The sequence below is a fragment of the Topomyia yanbarensis genome, chromosome 1, assembly GCF_030247195.1.
Source record: "Topomyia yanbarensis strain Yona2022 chromosome 1, ASM3024719v1, whole genome shotgun sequence".
NCBI lineage: Eukaryota > Metazoa > Arthropoda > Insecta > Diptera > Culicidae > Topomyia > Topomyia yanbarensis.
Window position 1 is genome coordinate 50313077 of NC_080670.1, and position 16983 is coordinate 50330059.

At 34.6% G+C, this 16983-nt stretch overlaps 2 protein-coding genes across 2 annotated transcripts in view; one reads left to right on the forward strand and one right to left on the reverse strand.

Annotated features, from left to right (window-relative positions):
• Window positions 1-230: 230 nt before the first annotated feature.
• The window catches only part of LOC131677586 (shootin-1), a 42929-nt gene continuing 26176 nt past the window's right edge, over window positions 231-16983 (reverse strand). The window contains exon 7 of the mRNA XM_058957476.1: window positions 231-843. Within this exon, the coding sequence (XP_058813459.1) occupies window positions 413-843 (431 nt within the window). The 3' untranslated portion in view covers window positions 231-412. The remainder of the gene's footprint in view (window positions 844-16983) is intronic.
• Window positions 10173-16983, forward strand: part of LOC131677584 (protein Skeletor, isoforms B/C) — a 197695-nt gene continuing 190884 nt past the window's right edge. Inside the window, exon 1 of the mRNA XM_058957475.1 lies at window positions 10173-10750. Within this exon, the coding sequence (XP_058813458.1) occupies window positions 10666-10750 (85 nt within the window). The 5' untranslated portion in view covers window positions 10173-10665. The remainder of the gene's footprint in view (window positions 10751-16983) is intronic.

Sequence of the window (16983 nt, forward strand, 5' to 3'; positions counted from 1 at the left end):
CGATTGAAATAAACCTATACCTTGTAAAGTGGTGTTTTTATTAGTCGAACAATTATGTTAATAGAAAGTATTTGCGTTTTCAACTTATATAATCGGACAAGATGGCGGATCGTCTTGATAGCTCTCGTGATCGGTTCGCCCGGTCGAAAACGGCAATTTTTTCCATGACCAATAATCATAAATATATTACGATTCTTCAAATTAATAAATGAGTTTTTCTTTTGTGATGGTTCTTATTTATTGGCATTATTATCATTAAAAACAACAATTTTAAAATTAGCTAAGTAAACAGGAAAACTTCTAGATCTAGCGGAATCAGTAAGTATAAAATGCAATATGTTAAGTTGAATCACTTTCCGTGTAATTCTAGTAATTTGCGCATATTTATCTATATATGATGAACGTCAATCATTTAAACATCAACGACACCGGTAATCACAGTCCGAACACCTCTCCGTCCAGTATCCGTAACGTCAACCACAGCAGGACCGGACACATCAGTACCCATCTGTTTTACTCCACACAGCACTCCCTCTGAAGCAATCTTGTCTTCACCAGCAGCCGACAGCACCAGGTCGGATTCAAAAATGATCTTTGATTTGCGATTCCGTCGCTTCATTCGCTCTAGAATTTCATACATTTCGCGAAGGGCGGGATTTTTCGCTACCATCTGACTGTAGCTCTGCTGACTTCGCCTGCTGCTACCGGCGGCCGAAGCAGAGGTGTGAGAGCTTGCTGAGTCGGTGTTGGGACTGGAATCACCTAATTCGTTCAGCACGTTCGGTTTGCGGCGTCGGAGTGTCACACGGCCGCTCTTGATGTCGGCAATCACCGAATCTAGACCTGCAACGAGAGAAGATTTTACGTTAGATTGGTAGTTGCATGAGATTATGTTGTGCGACATTATGTACGTTTTGTGGTTGAAGTTTATGCTGAATAAAGAGGAAAAGCTTTTGGAGGTTACATTGTCAATGATAATCCTATGGATATATTCACAACAGCACATGCTACGAATCGTAGAATACACTTTAGGCTGTTAATTGGAATTAATTAATTGGAAGTTTCCCTTTAATCATTACAAAATCATATTTTTTTGCTACGGTGCACAGTGGTTCAAAACAGTGTTTTGAGGTACTTAATTCATTGGTGAGAAAACTGTCTATATTAGCGATTTCACATATTTTTTTCTTTTTTTTTTAAATTGATCATAGTAGGTTATAGAAAATTTACCGGAAGCCACCATCTTGGGTTCCAAAATGGCGTAAATAACCAATTCTGGCTTTTGCTGACCATCCGCATTACTGATAGTGGTTTTCAATGTTTTGTGGTAACGGAAAATCGGTATCTTGATTCTCAAAATGGCTTCAAACATTAATTTCTGTTTTCTACTGAGCACCCCCTTTCAAATGACATCCATATTGATGACGGTTCTCACTGTTTTTTTGGAACTGAAATCATCTATTCCACACATGGTGTCTAGTCCAACTTAACGTGAAGAAATGTAACTCAATACCCTTTAATAGAAAAACTTCAAATATTCCCATAGACATATACTTAGGAAACCAACTTGTAGAAAAATGCAAAATTGTACGAGATCTAGGCGTAATCTTAGACTCCAAGGTCACATTTGTGGAACAGTACAATACCATAATAAATAAAACAAATAGCATGCTGGGCTTTACCAAACGCTTCAGCTTTAATTTTGAGGACCCTTACACAATAAAATCATCATACAATACATATGACAGCCCAATTTTAGAATATACTGTCCTGTACGAAGAACGCATCGAATCAGTCAAAAACACAAATTCTTTTGTTCGCACTTCGTAAACTAAACTGCACTTCCTCTTCCATCGTATAAAGCACGTTGCATGCTCATTAATATGGGTCATTCCGCGCGGAGTGATCAAACCACGTGTAATCGACCCTCACGAAATTGAACCAATTTCTGAATTTGGAGTTGTGGTCAATATATCAAAATCTAAGTTTTCGTGTCAAATTGAACCACCTCTCGGGCCATGGGTACACCCCCAAATTGGTAAATAAACACCAGTAATCTCAATATAATTTGAGCCTATCTTTAGATACACCGTTTTGAAACAAAAAAACACCAATTTCTTCTATAAAATCGCAAGCGCACAATGACAAAAATCCAACTAGAATACTGAATTTACACATAATTTATCGTCAAGTATACGAGAAATGATGAAAAACTACGTTTTTGTTTTGCCTCTAGCAGATCAGTGTGGGTTTTTATGACCATTTGAGAATTTCCTTAAAATTTGTCGATAAAAATGGAATTTTTTATGAAAAAATGCGAGTTTTTTTTCTTTCAAAACGAAGTATATCGGGGTTGGCTCAAATTATATTGAGATTTTAGGTGTGTTTTATGAAAACATGTCTGAGAAACACGATGAAATTTTCAAAATAAAATATATGCACAGCCAGAAAAATTAACTTTTGATTTTGCCTGGAAAAATAGCGCAGTTGGCAGCACTGCCACTAAAAACTAGACTCTTTGTACAATTTCCTTCCAAAAACATCTTGCGGATTGATTCTAGAGTAGATAGAACCGGAGATATAATCGCAAGAAAATTAAGGGGTTTTAGCAATTCGTCAAAACGGGGGGTGCTCCCATAGAGCTAGGGGTGATTCAATAGACACCAAAATTTGTAATTCTGTATATTGGCCCTAGATGAACGATTACTGTAAAAATGGTTTAAATGTGTGATGATCGATTTCAAGTTTTCATCTTTTTTATCACTTCACGTGAAATAATCCATATACAAACACTCAAAGAACGCCGCAAATTTACCATGCTTTGCTTCATCAACGACATTATTTCTCAACGTGTACAATCCACATCATTACTTTCGCAAATAAAATTATATGTACCTTGCCGTCAACTACGAACTCGTAATTTATTTCAAAAACAATCTTTTAGGACAAACTATGCTAAAATTAGCCCCGACAATAGAATGATGCGTCATTATAATAAAAATTGTGAAATAATTGACCTTTCCATGTCCAGAAAACAAATTAAATTTGAACTAGAACCGTAGAAATAATGTATAGTATATAAGTAAATATTGTAATACCATCCTATGCAATCTACATATGCATATGCAGCATATGCAAAAAAATACTTAAATTTATGCGATGGTTCTTCAAAACTCGTCCGTCACCCCATTGGGATGCCGAATATATCCCATAGCAAATCGTATTAATTAGGCACGGAACTGATAAACGGCTTTGAGCGCTACTAGGTTCAATTCCAGATCTTTAATGGCCGGTTTTATCCAAATCGGTCAAAAATTGACGAAATACGAAGAAAAAGGTAAAAAAGTGTCCTCTTTGCCGAAGGAACCAGGTTCCCGGAATGTTGTGTCAATTCGACCAAAATTTTTTAAAATGTTCTCTAGTGTGCTTGTTGATGAAGTTTAAATTGCCGAAAAACGGGATTTGCAACCTGTGGAAAAATGTCATTTTTGTCGGAGGAACCAGGTTCCTGAAGTAACCCGGGGTGTGTCTAATTTGGCCAAAACTCTCAAAATGTTCTCCAGTGCACTGGTTTTGCAAAATCATGAAATTTAATACCCCGCAAGACGCGTTTTACAATCGGTCGAAAATTGTCCTCTTTGTCAGAGGGATCAGGCTCTCATAATATCCCGGAGTGTGGCCTATTAGACCAAAACCCCTCAAAATGTTCTTTAGCGTACTCGTTTCGCCAAATGAAGTTTGACATGCCGCAAGACAGGGTCCAAATCTCGCGTGTTTTTTTCGTAAACGGCCAATAAGCATGCTGTCAAAATTCACTTTGAGAGAAAATTCCAGACAAACCGTAGCTCGATTTTTAATCTGCGATTAATCGTTTGGCTAGAATTTCCTCTCAAAGTGGATTTTGACAGCATGCTTATTGGCCCTTTTTAAAAAAAAACGCGTTTAATGTTTCCTTTTTGTCGGAAGCACCAGGTGCCTGGAGCATCGTAGGTTGTGCCAATTGGACCAAAAACTTGTTTTTTGCAAAATCATGAAATTTGTAGTGCCGAAAGACTTTGGCAACCAAAAAGCGTGGGCATAGCGTAGTTGGCAAATCGATTGGCTTGTACGCAGCGCACCTGGGTTCGAGTCCCGTTCCGCACAGGGTTAGAAGTTTTTCGTAAGAGATTTTTCTAACCCGAAGAGGCGAATGAATTTAAGGTTAAAACCTCTATAATCGAAATAAAAAAAAAAACTTTGGCAACCAGTCAAAAAACGTCACTTTCTACCGGAGGAACCACGTTGCCGGAATACCCCAGTGCGTGGTCAATTTGACCAAAAATGCTTAGAATGTTGGTCAATGTATTTGTTTCACAAAATCATAAAGTTGTTTGCCACGCAGGAGTGGTTTGAAAATCGCTATGAAAGTTTTTCACTTTTCGGAAAGGGAGGTACATAGTATTCATGGATTACTATACAATGCCATCTACATACTTTTGGGAGCATAAGTGCCTTCCGAAAATATATTTGAATTATGAAAACAATCAACTTTGCTTAAGACAGTCTATTCCCAACCAACAAAGACATCGGACGCGATACCCAGTGTAATTTCTGATTCCAACCAGACCAACGCAAACAGTTACTTTTATCTGGTGTACGTTGTCTGCAGAACAAAGGAGACGTTACTTTTATTCTTGCGTGGTGATCAATCAAGATGACTGCGTCTTACCAACAAAACGTTGTTCTTCGGGCTGACAGGGTGGCCAATGACTACCGATCTTTTCGCATGAGACTGAGTATGCGAGATGTGAAATATTCGCTAAGTGGTGAAAATGCTGCTTCAGTTATCGGAAGTCACCGTTATTCAGAACGAGCATGTCAGGAAATCGGTGTGTATATAGCGTTCAACAAATTGACTCAGGCGAAACGATTCATTTCGCAGCACAACTTAAAACAAGTGCTAGTTCGTGACAACGTTCAAATCAAGCTCCCCATAGATAATGGATAATGAAAACATGGAAGTTAAGATACATGATCTGGCTCCTCTTACCTGCAAAGTGACTACAAAGATTCATGTCATATTTCGAAGAAGTGGAATCAATTATGGAACACACATGGAGAAACTATCGTCCGGGTATTTTATATGATGTTTTTGTGGTGAGAATGTGGGTAGACCAACTCATTCCCTCGTACTTTACCCTACAGCACAAAACACTATGTGGTAGTACCGCAGTACCATGTTGCAAGATGTACTTTTAGTATTAGGATTAGTTGATAAGAAAGTCTGTGCGATTAATAGTCGAAGGCCTATATAAATAAATATTATACAGAACAGAAAGACGAACAGGAAAATACTGTGAACAGACGGACAACTCTGCTCATAAACTGCTGAGGAAAGTTCATCAGTTCATCTACGGAAAGAACTGTCAACACCCAGTCTCTAATGGCATTCCCAAACCACAAATGGATGGCAAATTTTTGGCTGCAGTTCAACCTGCAAAACCTGCGTCAAGTACCACAAACTCAACAGCTAATTCCATCAGAGGGTTCACGATCGTGACGCGTAAGGGAAAGAAGTTAGGAAGAACACCTGAACGTGAGCGCGATAATGACATGGACGTGTACGACGACGAGAAATATATAAATGACCCCCAAGATACAGTTTGCGAGGAAGCAAATATTTCCTCGCCACGAAAGAAGATCTCCGCGCGCAAGGGCAAGTCACGCGTACGGGATCGGATAGACTCTCTTTTTTATAAATTTATAATTATACAAAAAAGCAACGGCTCCGTGAAGCTCACGCTTTGAACCGTGACTAATAAACGAATTAAACAAAACAGAATTTGCTGGCGCTTCTATCAAAAAATATAACTGATCTAGATCAAAGTCATGGTTGTCAAACTATGGCCAAATTTTCTTCTAGACTGTAATGTTTGAATATACGAATGGAGTTTCTTCGACTTTGTGGTACCTATATGGTAATAGTAAAAATGATGTATCGCTCGAAGTTGAAACTCCATTCGTATATTTATTTTACCGAATACTTTAAACAGTCAGATTGCATACACAGACAGGTTCTTTTCGCTGTAAAAACAAAGCTTCCTGTCCCACTGTGCGATGTATCTTTCTGGCAGTGAATATAATTTTTATGTCAACTCCGAAATTGAGTGTACACCCGCTATGAGATTTATTTGTTTATTATTTTGAGTGGATATCGATTACATGTTTTAACACATATTAGGTGATTTGGACGAAATGTTTTACAGCTTTTTGGAGGGTTTAACTGAAATTTTCTATGCCGAATTAGATCATAGAAACTACATCAGTTTATTGTCATTTTTCGAAGAAACGGTTGATATATATATATATATATATATATATATATATATATATATATATATATATATATATATATATATATATATATATATATATATATATATATATATATATATATATATATATATATATATATATATATATATATATATATATATATATATATATATATATATATATATATATATATATATATATATATATATATATATATATATATATATATATATATATATATATATATATATATATATATATATATATATATATATATATATATATATATATATATATATATATATATATATATATATATATATATATATATATATATATATATATATATATATATATATATATATATATATATATATATATATGTATATATATGATTAAAAAGACCCTAAGATCATCGAAAATAAGTCCCTAGCTAGTTTAATTATTGTTTAGATAAGGCTTCATTCATAAATGACATAGCATTCAAAGAGGTAGGGAAGACTTGATATTTTGCGACGATATGTGACGATGTGGAGGTAGGGTCCAAGCAAAGCTACGTAGCATTCTTTGAATTAGAAAAATGTAAATTGAGTTGTGCACCTTCATAATAATAAGTACAGAAATAATAGAAACCCCCCCCCCCCCCATTTATTTAAATTTGTTTATATATCTTCAAGCCTTGATTACAGAGTTGAATCGAGTGCTCTGTATTAGTTGAATATGACTTTTCAAATATTTTACCTCTTTTGTAATTTACAATATGTCTGAAAACGAAATTGAAAAGTAGCAATTTTCCATCCCAAATGCATTTTGACGAACATGTAGGAAATAACAGTACTGAAATTTGCAATTTATTTGGAATTTTTTTCAAGAATTGTATACTTCACATTCCGAAACATACCGCGACCGCGACTACTATTCATTTATACCTGAATTTTCAATTGACATTTCCGTCCACGAATTATCTGAACACGACTGCACTAAAACACCTAGACGCATCAAAAAGACCTGGATCTGACGGAATTGCCCCAATATTTTTAAAAAACCTAGCAAAAGAACTTACTCTACCATTACACCGTATTTTCAACATGTCACTGAAAAATGGAACATTCCCAGAAATATGGAAATCATCCTTTTTAGTGCTAATTTTCAAATCAGGCACTAAATCAGACATTCGAAACCATCGAGGTATTGCCGTTACCTCATGCATTCCAAAATTATTTGAAAAATTAGTAAATGACAAAATATTCCAGCAAATCAAAAATCAAATGTCAAACAAACAGGATGGCTTTTGTAAAGGCCGCTCAACAACATCAAACCTATTAGATTTTGTAACATTCACTGTAAATGCAATGGACAATGGCAACCATGTGGAAACTCTCTACACAGACTTTAGTAAAGCATTCGACCGTATTGACATCCCTTTATTACTCTTCAAACTGCAAAAATATGGCATGGAAAATAAACTCTTGAAATGGCTCGAATCATATTTAACGAAACTCGAACAAACAGTTCGCTTTCAGAATATAGTCTCTGAACCAACTTAATGGTAGAAATAATGTATAGTATATAAGCAAATATTGCAATAATATTCTATGTAGTCTACATATGTTTGACGAAAATAAATAAATGTAAATGCCAGCAGCAATACATGCACAGAAAAAAATATTTTGTAATTTTAAGTTTATTTTCATGCACATATTTGGAGTATGAATATAAATGTAAAATTAAGTTCCACCAAAAATCCCAACGACTTGTTGTGCTTTCTGAAAATTATAGTTTCTTCAGACGGAAAACCAATGCACTTCCATGTATTTTTTACACGCTTATTGCTGTAAAATGACTGACATGTAATATTACACGAATGAAAGTGTAAAATTGTATGATTTTCGGTGCTCTAATTGAGTGCATTGATTTTAACGTAATTTTCAATCAAAGTTTTGATTCAATCTTTGGATGTTTACATTCGTTTTGATTTACATGTCGTTTAAATTTCATTATTTTTTTGTGTGTGTATTTCTATAAAAAAAGAGAAATAAGAAGGGGATTGTTATAAAGCTATGGCATTATCCAGGATGGGGGGGGGGGGGGGGGTGGGGATTTGGAACTTTGTGACGAAATGATTCGAAGGGTTTCAAAATCGCCCAAAAAATACTACGTCATTTATGGATGAACCCTAAATAAACTATTGTCATAAACTTTTATCGAATTCGAGCTTCTAATGCATAAGCAACAATGACGCCCGCGAATGCTCGCAATCGCACTACACTCATTTCAAAACTTTTAATTTTCTCTTTAAAATGAGTCGATGCTAGTTTGACGAAACCTTGCGATAAGCAGTAAAAATTTACAAAAAAACTGTCAATGTAGACGCGTGGTTATCTTTGATATTAAATTTGAATAATCACTTTATAGTTAGATTAAGGCCGCGAATACATGCACAACTTTCAAATAACATTGCTTAAAGTTCGGCAAATATTTCCAACCTTTAATAGATTGAAAATATTTACTGCTATATATCATTATCAGAAACTACGTAACTAACTGTTAAATTGAGTGAACACAGATGAGTTCTGGTCATTTGATAAAACTGTTTTGTATTGTACTGATTCATCTTAACCCATTACTACCAACTAATTTTTCATGCGGAGCACAAATTGAGTTTTGCGGTGGGAAAAAATTGAACCAGTCATTCAATTAAAAATATTTAGCTGATATAATAAGGTGCAACTGGTGAAAATTTCAAAATGATCAGTAAATTGGTTTTTAATACATCGTTATCACCTCTGAAAACTAAATAATAACTTTAGAAACACCATCAGGGTTGCCACTATTTTTCAAATAAAATCTGGTAGTTCAACTAAAAATGTCTGGCAAAATCTGGCACTTGACAGCAGCGACCTCAAAGTCATCGAAATTTTGCATATATTTTAGTTTTCATTGAATGTGCATCAATCAATTTTGGTAAAATTTGGGACATTATTACCCAAATTTCCAAAATGTGTATGTTGCAGCTTCTAAAACATAAAAATCTGGCAAAGATTTGACTTTTATCTAGAAACTGCCAAGACATCTGGCTGTATAATGGCATCCCAGAACACCATAATGAGATGTAAATCAATTCGTTTCAACATTGAAAATAAATTCAGCCTACAGTAATTACTATTAAAAAATCATTTGACTCGTAAAGATTAAATATTTACTTTTGAGGGACCCTAATAATGACTAAAGTATATTTCTAGTATTTTTTATAACTAGAATAAGAATTCAGCGTACAAAAAATTCTTCAAAGAAACAATGAAGCTTCGCAACAAAATAGTTATGATTGAGTCACCCTAATGAGTTAGAAATGTTTTTCTTAGCTAGTACATATTAGTATCAAATACGATTCAGTGCACGTAAATTAATATACAGGAATTCTAAGGACAGTTTCAACAAAGTAAGTATTTGTGAACTACCCTAATGAACATTAAATGTATATTTTTAATGTTTTAAGATCACAAATATTGACTTTAGTGAACTAATTTTGATTTTAGAACTCAAAACTTTGACTTTGGTTCACTATCTGTTTCAAACCTAACCACTGTGCATTGTCCTACAGTTACAAAGGGACTCTAACTTTATAAAGAAATATCCCGACTACATACTCGATTTCCAAATGAAACGTGCAAAACGAACAGAGTCCATAATAGCACCACATACCCTACTCACGTAAAGCTATACTTCGGAATGCATTTATCGGCCAGCCAGCACTGGCCGTTTTGTTTGCTCTTGCTCGTCCTGCACTACTCGGTTCAGTTTGATTCCTGCCGTGGCGCGAAGTGGACTGTATCGAGATTACCGCGGAATCTTGAACCGTGTGTGTTCTTTCAGTGACGCTTCCTGCTGCCTGTTGAACCTTTCCGTTTCCCGAGCTGCTTGATTTTGCACGTGCGTTTATTCGTAGTAGGATTGCACACTTATGGTGGCTTCCTGCGGTTCGGATCAATTATGTGTTCAGTTATATAGTTAAGTAATAGAAGTGGTGCCTAGTGATTTATGATAGCTTAGAGTTCGTTTCGATCTAGCCGTTTATCGATATTAGATCAACTGATTTCAACTGGGCATTGAGTGAATATTTGCCTTAACTTATCATTAAAGAGCGTCGGTCCAGTGAAACAGCAAATATGAGGAAAAGCTCCATCGCCCGGAAGTTGATAAAATCGAATCGGTTACTGTGATGGCGGAGGGAGCAGATAAAGGGAAATGGAAGTCAAATTCGATTAGCAACAAGTGTGCAGTGATTTTTCCCCTACATGCCCCCCACACCGGCTGTCAGCCTAGTGTAGTGGAAACCAACCGTTTGTCTACATGGTGATGATGCGAGTTCCGCTTGTCGACTATCATATACAATGGCAGCTGATTTGCATGATCGTTTATAGCCAAATCTGGAGCAGTAAGTGCAAATGTGAAATTACAATTTTTAATAGCTTTTAAAGGCTTCATTTTTGTGCATTGGAATTTTCGTAGTGTAAAACTTGGATGTTTAATATTCAATTATTGTCTGTTGTAACTTATAGGGTAACATCGATAAGGGGCAACATAAATACCCGTTCGATGACGGGTATTAGAAAAACAATCATTTTGTGAAATTGGTAGATTATGAGGGAGAACGCGACGACGGTGTAAACTTCTGAAAAGTTATCTCCCTATACATTTGTTGATCTGTTATGCCGTTTTTGTTTGTCCCCTTGAATTGAATTATGTAATCGATAGCTAAAAATTGCAAAAATTTTGGCAATGTGCAAAAAATGCAAGAAGCTTCGTTGCATGTAGTGAAAGAAACAATATTGAAGCCATATCATACATTCCGAGTTCAATTAGGGACAGTTTCAGTACGCGAACTAGTTTACAACTTTATGAACATTATTCATAAAACCAATGATTGACTTATGATGATTTTCATAGATATAGGAACATGAGTTCATAAAATCAAAATATTCTCGTGAACTATTTCACGAAATTCGGAATCTTGTTCATGAATCCTCTCAATCCCCGTGAACTAATTCTTGATCTCTAATATTTTAGCCACGATCCAATATGTGTACTCCTGAAATATTTCAGAAAATCATCAAATATTATTCATGTATTCGTAAACTCGTTCATGATTCCTAATATATTTGTTGAATAATATTATTCATGTATTCGTTAACTGGTTCATGAAAGCTAGTATAATAATCAACTTACCATTCGTTTTCGTGAAAAAGTTCACGAAATCATAAAATAATTTTTCATGTTTGCGTGAACTGGTTCATGATTCCTAGTACATGATTTACAAGCTATTTTGCGTGCTGGCGATACTTAGAAGATATCATTTACAGTTTCATGAAACATTTTTAACTCTTTCACAAAATTTGGAGTATTATTCGTGGAATCATTTTTGTTCCATGCACTTTTTCATGAAATGTCCAGATGCTAGCGACCAGTAATAGGCACGAGCAGTATATATAAAAAAAACTATTACGACCTCGAACATCAATATTCATTTAATAAGGTATTTTGATGTCCGGACAGAAAACGAAAACTGCACTGAGAACCCCAAATAGTGTGCATGATATAGTTCACAGAACAAGATATCGCGAATCAGTCACATTTTTATGATTCAGTAAAAGTAGAAAGTAACCAAAAAATAATAGATCACGATAAGGCGAAAATAATTTACGAATACCATGATAAAACTGCTGATATCATGAACATTAGTTACATTACTCTTTGAAAGTAACCCGAGCAGAAGAAAATAACTGCGGAATACTAAATTTAGGTATCAATACCAACGACTGTTTACCACAATATGGTATTAATGAGCTCTACATAAGAGGTAAAATACCAAAAAAAATAACACAGACATGTTCTACAAATAACTATTTGATAATGAAACGAGTCATTATAATACCTGAATAATAATGAAACATTTTTCTACCTTCCAATAATAAAATTCACGCAGTGGAGGTATTCAATATGGTATTGGTTTGGTATTTGTAAAACGCTTTTAATCCACCTAACAGTGTGATGAGACATTTCTTATAACTCTTATCACTCTCTTCGGATATTGTATCGTTTGAGAACATTTAGATCTTGATGCATCGCGATGTTTTTGATAACACATACTACATGGGATAGTGGCAGGACTCAGAGAATCGCTCAAATCAGCATAGGACAACATCAGTGCTAGAAATCTCAAACCAAATCAATGGGAAAGCGAAAAATGGCCCATAAAATAGACATACCAACGAATTATTGTTAATGCTCTGTTAATAAAATATCTAAATTGTGGTAGGAAAACTGAATTTTCCTAAAGGGGTTATATATTGTACTGAGCCAAAAAATTCGAATTTTTTTTTTGAATCGATTTGAAGTTTATACTTTACTCAAATTTCCAACGCGACTGAGAACTAAGAAATCAACGCTTTTTCTTGAAAACTACTAGCAGTGACACCATTCAAAGAAAATCAACAGTGAATATTTCCAGTGTTTTATATTCTAGATTACATGATTCAGTGATCGAAACCCAAAACTTCATAAAGTATTTGAAATTATTAAATTAAAATTTGTTTTTGCTATTGAAATTGACAAAATTATAGTATCGCCCCTTTGGCGATTGTTTACATTTTCGGTCCCACCTATCAGCATTAAAGTATCGCCCTTACGTTTTTTACAATAACTACCGTTTTACACCACCGATTTCGTCCGGGTTTTTTCAATAGCGATCATTGTTACTATTTACAGCTGGTATCAGCTTGATAATCCGAAAAAAATACGAAAATAACAGTTTCGTCTCTAAACTGCTAGCAAAAAAAGTATCGCCCTGTTTGTTTGCATGGAGCGTGGAGGGCGATACTTTAAATAATCAAACAAAAATACAGTTTCGTCCGTTGTATTTTTTGCTGTAGTTTAAGAAAGCAATATCGTAGAATCCCAATTTTTAGGTTAATTTGTTGCGTTTCAAAGCCCTCATTCGCATGTATGAAAAAAGCCTTATGTTTATATTTGTAAGTATCGCCCTTTTCACAAAAAAGCGTTGAAATGGAATCGCAGATCCTGATATCACGCTATCTCTGAAGTGCATGCGTGCATAGTTCCAAATTTTACTTCGACTTCGACTTTTTCTAAAGGTGACTTCCCAGTAGTATCCTTGATTTGAATTATTATCGCTAATCCTAATGCCAAAGAACAAATAAAAACCTCTCGAAAACGAACCATTTGGGAAAATCATCATCATTACTGGAATTTTCATTTTCACGAAACTTTTCGATAACCTTTCGTCACTTGCGTTAATGCACTGGGTGCACAGTGCTCTGAAAACCTAGCGAAATCGTCTTAGGGCACCAGCGGGTCTAATTCAGAGCTATCTGCGCGGCGAGTTAAATCTGTAAAGAATACTACAAATTAATTTCTCTTCCATCATTTTCAGTTCAGCAATTCGAGAGATCGTGCTCACCGCAAGCCATGAAAAATAGACTACGTTGTGAAGCGATGGTCACTATTTATTAAAAAATCACGGTTAAATAAAAAATAAAACTATTAAAAAATTTCAAATAGTTTTTAATTTTCACAAACTTATTAGGAAAAATTGTTTAATAAGCTTACGTAATATTGTGTAGGAAAAAAGCTGAAAGTTTCAGTATTTTCTCCATCTGCAACATATAAACCCTTAAGTATACCAATTAATTGGTATACGAATTGGAATAAGTTCGCCAAATTTTGGAAGAAGTCTATAAAATAACCCCTTGAAAGCTACCTAAAAATTGTTGTAGTTCGATGCAATAAAAAATCCCCAAAAATGAAATGTACCTATTAATGTGAAATAATACATACAATAAAGACCCATTTTTATCTATCTCATGGTGTATTTTAGGCTGACAAAATGGGGACATTGACTAAATCGGGCATTTTTTTTTCTTTATAATAAACTGAAGCTGTTAAAATATTCTTCCCGTCCCTTGATGTAGTCTGATAACTATTTCTGATTATGATGAACTTTTTATTTTTACATATTTCCATCTTCATGATAAGGAAAACATGCGCAAGAAAGGATTTACTCCAATTCAGTCTTGTTCGTCTGCTAGAGCCCATCAAAGATATGTTCATATTTGGCTGATAAAATCGGGGTTTCAATGTATTATAATAGATATTCAGCATTCGAAGAAGTTTCTTGTGAACGAGTGTAGAACGACTTTGTTTCTACTTGCTTGCCAGAAATTCGGTTTGGTGAAAATCGATCATACTGTCCAAACGGCATAATTCCGAAACCGTAATTTTTGAAGTTTTAAAATTATGCAGAATTAATTTTTCAGAAAATATTAACAGAGTTCGTGTTGTCTTTAGCGAATTTGTTGAGACTTTATTATAATCATGAATATTAACCTGAGAAAATTCACCATAAATACTTCTTGGACGATATACCGTCAAAATTATTTTATCGAATGATGCGCTGTTTAACGTTTGTAAAACTCATTGAAGATACTAAACCCCCAAAATTGGCGGTTTCAAAATGATGCTATCTTAACCTTAAATTACTGTTTTTGAACGTTTGACCTATACATATAATTGGTCATACAACAAAAATCAAATGCTCATCAAAATCGATCAGAACCTGCTAGAGTCGAATGGAAATCGTCATTTTTCATAAATTTCTCTCTACATTCGGAAAGTGTTATCCTCGTTATTAATCATATTACGTTTTCGTCTCAACTCGACGCATTCCAAAAAAACCTGTTTTAGGTGGGTGCAATTGTGCTTTTCTCATTTGTCCAGACTACGATTCCATGGCGGGTTATGTTCAATACAATGGTGGAAATGAATATTACATGTTCAGTACGATTTGCACATACATACAACGGATCGACAGCCACGATCTTGAGATACTATGTGATACTGAAACATCGCTTGAAACCAGCGGCGGATCATGGAGAAAGATCCGGAAGGTCCAGGCCCTGCCGAACATTTTCAACTTGTTAAGAAATTTTAAACTAGTTTTAATTTTAAAGTAGCAACCCCTCACTGCATACTCCCTCCGGGCCGGTATGATTGACGATTTTTAGAGTGATTGCATAACCTTTCTATATTAGAAAGGCAAAAATGTACCAAAGTCCAAAAAAGTCAATTTTTGTCAAACATCTCAATGTTTCATGCATTTTAAAGTCATTTGGCATCAAAAATACAAATTTGATTTTGAAATTTTTCATTTCATTTGTGCAAATCGATCCAGCCATCTCTGATTAACAAAGGTTACATTTTTTTCCACATATACACATACACACATATACATACACACACAGATATATTCCGATCTCGACGAACTCAGTCGATTGGCAAATGACACTCGGCCCTCCGGGTCGGGATTAGATTGACGAATTTTAGAGTGAATGAGAAAAGCAAAAACATTTTTAGCAAATGTTGAAAGTTATGCATTTTTTTGGTGAGCAGTTCTATGTTTCATAGACATTAAATCAATTTGAACTTCGCTTCCTATTAACTAAAGACCCTTATTACAGTACATTTCTACAAAAACAAGCTCAATTTGAAAATAAATCTGAGGATTATGATTGATTACAGAACTCTGGAATTTTCTATTGGAATGTTTCCAGGCAAGAATTTGATATTTATGCAATTAGACAACTGTGAAATCAAGACCAATAGATCAGTTACATATCAGGACCCCATTCCGACAATTTATCAAAAGTCCTCATGATGTTTACAACAACAGGTTATCAATGTACGGATCAAATAATTGTTATTGTAATATTGAATTAAATCAGTCTGCATCAATAAATTTTCAACTTCAATCCAATATTTTTTTGGGTCTGGTGGGGGAGGGGTGGGGGTTGTATGGTGTTAAACCCCAAAACTTTCTCTTGGCTACGCCGTTGCTTGGAGTTATTTATTTCGCTTTTCATTTTCCGATATGTTTCAGATCGATCCGATGGTTATAAGTTAGAAAAAATGCAGTCAAAAGGTTCGCACAAATGAACATTTTTGTACTGATAAGTTATCAAGTTCCTTCCAGACAACTTGGAAGTGTTCGGTGATTATTTCTAGCGGTTGTAGATAGAAAAATGAAATACAAAATTCGATTTATCGAAATAATGTTTGGCTTATTTCAATGGATTATTACTATATTGAACAATAAATAGGCGACAAAGAGTAATCCACAAACAACAAGCCATAACTTTTAAAGTATTCAAAATAGATATTTGAAGTCTTCAGTAAAGTTATTCGCAAAAGTAAGAGCTACAAAATTGCTGAAGGCATCATTTCGATACAATCACTTCCAAGAAAATTTGTGAAAATATCTCACTCATAGGGGGATTAATCAGCAAAAGCACAATACCAAAAGAAAGGTCATATTGCCTCCATTAAATTCTCCGAAGATACTATTGACCTAAAATAAGCTGTTTTGGCGTTAATAATAGATTATATGTTTTTGGTCATATTTCTGGCAATGGGAAATGATAAAAATCTTTCGTCCGCATTTAAAATTAAATATCTCTTTTGATAATAGTCCGATTTCAACAATCTATAGCTTGTTCGAAAGGTATTCGTTAAACCTGTCTAAAAACATATAAATTGTTAATCTATATTATCAATTTCGGCAGATAATTCAAAAAAACTGCAAAAAACGCCATTTTT